Source organism: Apis dorsata, unplaced genomic scaffold (assembly GCF_000469605.1).
Source record: "Apis dorsata unplaced genomic scaffold, Apis dorsata 1.3 scaffold_683, whole genome shotgun sequence".
In the NCBI taxonomy this organism is placed as follows: domain Eukaryota; kingdom Metazoa; phylum Arthropoda; class Insecta; order Hymenoptera; family Apidae; genus Apis; species Apis dorsata.
Window position 1 is genome coordinate 795372 of NW_006263864.1, and position 7772 is coordinate 803143.

Below are 7772 nucleotides of genomic sequence, written 5' to 3' on the forward strand. Positions count from 1 at the left end.
ATTCAACTCGTCACAATACATTTGTTTTTCGTGCAATGCAAATATACACATAATAGGAGCTCGCGATTCCATATTCGTGTCAACGTTGCGATGGCGCCAACTTTCCCAAGTCAAGCCAGAAAGCTGTTACTCCGGAACGAGTTACTTCATCATCAAGGTTACGGAAGCTCGAAAATTCGATAATCACGATATCGTGGACAAGGATCGATCCCGAGCGTGGCCCGCAGCGATTCAAACTTGCATCGTAATTGATCGATCGTCGGGAAAATTTCGAACGGGCTGGTGACCCGTTGCAAATACCGTCTGTTCCATGTTCGATCGTCCGACAAACAAGGTGTCCGGCTGGAAAGATCGATACCGCTTAAAAAGAAAAAAAAAGAAAAAAAAAGTAATATCCTTTTTCGAGCCGTTTCGTTATTGTCGTTTTTTGTCCCTGGAACGCGATAAATTCGCGCTCGACCGAACCATCGCATCGAACCGTCACACGTGTAGACGTGTAAAATAGGAGATGTTTGTTGTAGAACACGGTTGTTGTGTGCAGATAATATAGTATTAATTCGTAATTGTGTAGCGCGAGCGGGCACGAGTCGCCACGGTCGCGTTAATTGTCGCGTAAAACGCGCGTGAGTTGCTCTCGAGGCACGAATTTTTAAATGAGAGTTTCACGCGTTACGCGTGGCCGATGTTTAAAAACGTGCGAAAAACAAAGTATAAGATATATCGGGTATCGTTTCGTAATTTCTCGTTTTATGTAATTGGGATCGATCGTGGAAGGTTGGAACGAAAGCGGGAGAAAGCGATCGCGAGTTACGGCGATTCGGTTTTGAGACGAGTGTGCCACGACTCGACGTACTATTTATTTCTCGACGTTAACCGCCTCGCGACTCGCGTTGTTCGACTCGAGAACCCATCGTGCACCTCGTCCACGATGGTTATACGCTTTCACTTTTTTTTTTTTTCTTCTTCTTTTCCTCTCAAAGGAGAATCGGAAGGTTAATTAACGCGCCGTTATTAACAATTGAATCGCGATTCTATTCTTTTCGAAGATTTAAGTTTCTTTCAAACTCGCTCGGTTGACGATCGTTCGGACTTTTCAAGTTCGAATTAATTTTCGTCGATCCCCAGCCGACATCGAGTTTTCTATTTTTATGAAATTACGTCGTAAAAAAGTATGATTCATAATTGGTTGGCTAATCGAATCGAAAATGAAAAGAAGGAAGAACAAGCAGGACATACATACGTAAAAGAACGTTCTCGTTTAAGCATCTACGCGCTCCGAATATTTTCAGAGACTTTATCGCCAAGACTGTGCGAGGGTTGGCCTATTTTCGAGGACAAATCAATTTTTCCACGGTATTCGGAGCTGTAATAATTTCCGCGGGTCTTGCGCTTTCCCGCTGACATATTTTCCATTGTCGACTATCTCCTTAGTGGAATTGGATCGGTGTGCAGCCGTCCCGTATAGGAAAAGGATTGGCGCAAACGAGTACGCGTCTTTTGCACTTGTACGATCCCTTTTCTTTTTTTTTTTCTTTCTTTACTTTCATCGTCTTAGCAGATTCGAGCTAACTCTTTGTAACTCGCTGCTTTCGATCTTTTACACACTTCGTTCTTCGTCGAAAAATCTTCAAAATCATCGATCGCATTTCCGTTTTAACAACATAAAACTATTCTTAAACACTTTAGGTCTCTGGGACACTCGATTAATCGCTCGTTTATATTATACGCTCGCTTCATATTTTCGCAACGAGAGAAATCTTGCTAACCTCTACTCTTGTGTATACACTGTTCACACGTCTTCGCCCGATGGATCGATACAAAGCAGAACGGATGTCCGACCGGATGGATACGCGTTGGCAAATATATTTCACGTTATGTTGTAGATAATCGCCTACCATATTTCTCCTCATCGTCGCGATTTCGAGCTACTAAATGCATTTCCTCCCCGTATGTCCGCTCACGTACAATATCATCACGCGCCTAGGCTAGAATCATGTCTGTTCATGTTCACGCGCACGCATTAAGCTCGTCTCGGCTGGCACGTGAGATCCGGCATTGATTCAACGCCGTGACGGACTCGTCAATTACGTTCGCGTGTAATTCATTCGCGATCCGCGATTCCAGATTCCAATTGTCGTCCTTAATCGCACGAGTTCACGTGAGGCTGAAGTCTCTAGCGAGGTAAGTACACCGGCTCTAGATTCCCCTTGGAGACCGTGTCGATTCCCCGCTATCCGTGCTTAGACGACTTTACCGCATATCTAGGTCCGTGACTTGTCGGTATAGCGAGCGCGGAGGGATTAAATTCTAGACTCCCCTGCTACTAATGATCAACGTTGCTCCATGTCGATTAGCGGAATAAATACTTGGCACGAGGCAAAGTCTTAATTAACCGTTTCACGCTTCCTATCGATTTCGAGTCAGCCATCGAATGCGACTAGAGCACCACCAATCGAATTAGAATGGTTCGAGCATCGTCGAAATATTTTATACTTTATATTCAACGTTGGCGAATAATTGGAAAGCGACGAGGTGCGCGTTCTTGATAGAGTTCTTCGAAGATCGACAAATGGTCGTACGTCGAAATGAATTCTTATCAATTGTTATGATTATGCACGCTTGTTTAATTACCAATAAAGTTTCCACTTCGTTATTCGGAAGCACGGAGTAACTTTTTAACGTTTTCGAAACGCTGTGGGTTTTCCTCTTGGATAGGACAAACAGCTCGCAAAGTAAAGTTTCTCGAGGCTTTGACTCCTCCTCGCTCGATACTGGGATTCTCGTCACGGAGTTGACGTTCCTGAGGTCACTCTATCTTTCCTCTGGCGCATACGAATTCGGTTGACGACAAGATTTTATGTCTTCGAGAATGTTTCGGAAGCCACTTTCGCGTCGCGCCTTTCGAGCATGCTTGTCGACCGTGCTAGGTGTACAAGTTCCCCTTAAATCGTATTAAATCGTATTATAAATTTAAAAGCGACAACGAAGCTTTGTGAACATTAATGACCGGTAACCATAATACCACAACGACCGCGCACAATGTTCCACAAATCTGGTCAATCCAATTTCTCACGCGAAGCACAATCAATGGGAAATATCGTCGTCTCGATAGAGAATTATAGCGCGATTATGATGCCGTTAAAATGGAGGTAGAAGATAAATAAAATTAAAGAAGTTTTTTTTCTTTGTTCTCTATGTAATTGATTATCATCTTCAGAATAATAAGTCGAAATATCGTTTGAACACGTTGGTATTTTTTCATTGCAAAAATTTTGAGTATAATTAAATATTTACATATACCTCGTGCTATTTGTAAAATACATTGAACAGTAATGTTTATTCGTTTATGTATGTAAAAATATTCTTTATGCAAAAATGGTATTAATAAAATCAGCATAACACGTGTGAGTGCCATTCATTCAAATTGGCACGATAATGAAACAGATATAAATAGAATATATATAAATATATATAGAATTTGTATTTTATAAATGTTGTATTGTTTGTTACAGGAAAGAACCTCTACAATAACGAGCATGTAGCAATTAAATTGGTGAGTTCGAAAATGGTTATTACATTCGTCTAAAGATCTCGTTAACATGATTTTTTTTTTTTTTTTTTAACATAGTAATGAAATCGATTTCACATTGAATCGAGTAACAAATCTCTAAAGAAACATTAGCTTTACCCTCGACGCTTTTATTCTGAAACGACGTCTCTTTTTCCTTTTTCCAGGAACCAATGAGGTCAAAGGCGCCGCAGCTACACTTAGAATATAGGTTTTACAAATTATTAGGAGCTAATGGTGAGTAGTATCCACGTTTCGGGCACGCGATTAATTAAATTTACTCGAACATTTTACAATTTAATCGATCAATGCCACGAATTGTATACCAGAGGGTGTACCAGAGGTGTATTACTTCGGTCCTTGCGGGAAGTACAACGCTCTCGTGATGGAACTTCTCGGACCAAGTCTGGAGGATCTGTTCGATCTCTGCGGTAGGAGGTTTACCCTAAAGACCGTTCTCAAAATCGCCACACAAATCGTAAGTAGAATTAATCAGTAATCACCATTTCCATTCCATTTCAATTACCTATCGCAAAATGTCTAATTGTTATTCGAAAACTCCAAATATCCTTTACGAAATTTACGAACTTTAATAAAAAAAACTCGATGAATTAGTTTTTGACAAGTTTAAAATGATAGTTGATAACAAATATAAGTTATTAATAAGAAATTAATTCCCTTTTTAATGCAGCTCTATAGGATAGAATACGTTCATAGTCGGCATTTGATCTATCGCGATATCAAGCCTGAAAACTTCCTGATAGGACGATCCTCGACCAAACGGGAAAAGATTATCCACATCATCGATTTCGGACTGGCCAAAGAGTACATAGACCTGGAGACGAACAAACACATACCGTATCGGGAACACAAAAGCCTGACGGGCACAGCGCGTTACATGAGCATCAACACACACCTTGGAAAAGGTAAGTGTTTTATTTAGATATCCGTGCACGAGGAGACGATTGCCACCCGCTGTCGGCCCATCTGCACAAACTTTTGAAACTTGGCCGCGTGCTCGTTCTTCGTTCAGTCCTGGAGAAAGTTGTAAGCGAGCACGCGTCGCGATACGCTATATTAAATCCACCAGGAACGTTTGTTCGTTACGTGGCCGATATCTCCGATTGTATTTCGTTAAAATATGAATAAAAAATATATATACATATACATATATATATATAAGAAAATTATATAATAATGTTATTAAGTTATATAAAATATTTAAGTTAAGTAAAAATATCGATAATCTAGCGAATATATTGATAGATGTATAAGAACAAAATCGATAGGATTTTCATTTTGTATTTTTATTATTAGAGCAGAGCAGAAGAGACGATCTAGAAGCGTTAGGCAACATGCTGATGTACTTCCTGCGTGGTAGCCTTCCGTGGCAAGGGCTGAAAGCGGACACGTTGAAAGAACGATATCAGAAGATCGGCGATACGAAGCGGAACACACCAATCGAGATTCTTTGCGACGGCCATCCCGAAGAATTGGCTACGTATTTGCGATATGTGCGTAGATTGGATTTCTTCGAGACGCCCGACTACGAGTACCTGAGGAATCTCTTCAACGACTTGTACGAGAAACGGGGTTTTGTCAACGACGAAGAATTCGACTGGACTGGCAAGACGATGGTACGTGATGCATTGTTACTCAATGCCAAGTGATCCCAGTATACGTCACTTTCTCTTTTATCTCTTCGCAATGCATGCAAGAAAGGAAGACAGAATAATAGAAGAGTTGCATGATGGTCGATTTTGCCCAGGGACGAAGCACGTATCGCAAGAGTCGATATCAAAAAAACCCATTAATAAAGTTATTTTTTTCCTGCCTCTCTTTCTTTCTTTTTGTTTTTGATATTCAAACGATTCCTATTTACAATTAACACAATGTACAATATAATGTCTACATTATTTATTAGATTATGTAAATTAAAAGATTTTTATTAATGACATTTTTTGATTATCTTTCTCAATCAAGTGTATGGTTTGTCAAATTTTTTTTTCTTTTTTTTTTTTTTTTACATTGCACATAGTAGTTGTTTTAGCAATACTCGTGTACTTAGAAACTTCGAGATATCGTCTCTTACGGGTAAGTAAGTCGTCCTGAGGATTCTTTCTCTACGTCGTTCCACCGAGATTTTTGGTGAAAATCATATATCACTAATTTTTAACGTTTGCATGCTGCCTCCAATGTATCTCTAGCCACACAACTTCGACCAGTTAAAAATTCTGAGGATGGCTCCTCCCTCTCACATTATGAAAACTAGATCCGAAAAGGTGGGTGATAAACGTTACACGAGCATCACGTTTCTATTATATTCGAATATATATCTACCCTGTTTGATTAATTGAAATTATTTGAAAGAACGCGTATTTGTTAACGTGCACGAAAAAATAATATTGTATCACCAAAATAATTTGTGAAAAAATAAAAAAAAGCGTATTTTTGCTCGAAGCAAAAATCGCTAAAGCACTGCTGAAAATTTATTGATTTTTATTTCATCGAGCGTGAAAATTCTTATTTATTATATCCTTCGAGAGACACGGTATTTCGTTTTGATCGTGATTCGTATTTATATCTGTAAAAAACGCTTAAGAGTTGTATTTATGCATGCGTATCTTCTTTCCTTTCCTCTCGTCTTTATATTCAATTATTTAATTTAAACTCGCAGTGAAATATTCTTTAGATAGAATTTCAATAATAGTAAATATCCTCCTTCCATTGCCACGTATTCTCCTTAAAAAACTTTTCACTTTTTGGGAACGTTGAACGCTAATATCGTAAATCCAGTTTAGATTTCTAATCTGTAATTTTCGTTTCTATATTATTATACTTCTTTCATGCTTGTGAATGAAACGTAGAGCAAGTTTTTATCGGTTAATTGGGATGCTTTTTGTTTGCAGACGATATTAATCATGATATTAATCCGGTTTTTATTTCGATTTGAATGCTCGTTCTATTCTGTCCAATGCGAAGAACAGTGTACGAAATAATAATGTTGAATATTACCGTCAATTATTGTTCTTTTCCCGTCTCCAAGTATGTTATACGAAATTCATCTATCTGTATACACATCTGGTAATAATACGCTCTTTTGTAACCTAATATTTGTGTTTCGTTTTCAGTCTACACCTGTTGGATCCTTGCAGACTGGACAAGAGATTATTGTATCTCCAAATCGTGATCGGCATCCGTACAAAGTACGTATATGATTTTATACCGATTTTCTATTTTCTTTTTTTTTTTTTTTTTTTTTTTTTTTTCCTTTTGAAAAAAAAAGTAAGAGCATGATTGTGTGAAGCTTAGCTATTTGAAATAACAGCATGAGTATACACCTCATCGGTAACGGAATATAGATATACACTATATTTTTTCAAATAACTTTTACGAAAAGTTGTTCGTAATCGAGTTGTCAAAAGGAAATCGAAACGTTGTTGAGATAATAAAAATCGAAAAAAATTTGAGCTAGCTTGATTTTTCGATCGGAAAGAGATTTTTTATTTTTTTGAGAGAGAGAAAGACAGAAAAAAAGAAACGATTACATAAACGATTTTATTCCTTTGCGAAACATGGAAATCAACGATATGTAGGAATGTGATGATTTTGAGGACGATGTTGTCCTCACAATGGATGAGGTTCACATCGAAATACACGGCAACTACGTAAGCCATTAAAATTTTTGTAATAACCTGATCTTATTTCTTCACGCATGCACTATCTTATCGTTTATATCCCGGATAAAACTTGAAAGAGTATAGTTGAATGTATACTATACAAGGATCGGTTATCGTGTAGATAAAACGTCTTTTTTTTCTTTCGATATATAATAAAATCACAAGTTTTGACGATTTTTTTTTTTTTTTATTAAGACGAAACTTAATCGAATTTAAATTCCAATTATTTTTCCAAAATCTTAAATTTAAAACAACATGTGTGAAGAAAGGATTTGAAACATATCGTATTTGACAATCCTTGTTGATCAATTCTCCCAATGTTGTTTCTATCGTTGACGAAACTTGAATAGTAGTTAGTTGCGTAGCTCACAATTATCGAGTAAATTGAAAATCATTCAATATCATTCGGAGTGTCTGTTAATATATTTCATGTATCGTAACGCTTCAATGTTAAACGATCGAGAAAGTTATACCATGCTGAGCAAGATAAAAAAAAAAAGATAAAAGATAAGCAAAGATTAAAA

The 7772-nt window shown here is 37.6% G+C and overlaps 1 protein-coding gene across 10 annotated transcripts in view; it reads left to right on the forward strand.

The window, feature by feature from the left end:
* LOC102681219 (casein kinase I) overlaps nt 1-7772 on the forward strand; it is a 44905-nt gene that overhangs the window by 32948 nt on the left and 4185 nt on the right. For 3 of the 10 annotated variants that reach the window (XM_006622294.2, XM_006622295.2, XM_031513677.1), the window contains exons 2-9: nt 3513-3553; nt 3736-3805; nt 3898-4046; nt 4260-4494; nt 4886-5205; nt 5776-5850; nt 6700-6774; nt 7165-7236. In XM_006622294.2, the coding sequence (XP_006622357.1) occupies nt 3513-3553; nt 3736-3805; nt 3898-4046; nt 4260-4494; nt 4886-5205; nt 5776-5850; nt 6700-6774; nt 7165-7236 (1037 nt within the window). The remainder of the gene's footprint in view (nt 1-3512; nt 3554-3735; nt 3806-3897; nt 4047-4259; nt 4495-4885; nt 5206-5775; nt 5851-6699; nt 6775-7164; nt 7237-7772) is intronic. The other 7 variants (XM_006622296.2, XM_006622298.2, XM_031513678.1 and 4 more) reach the window with 3 other exon arrangements.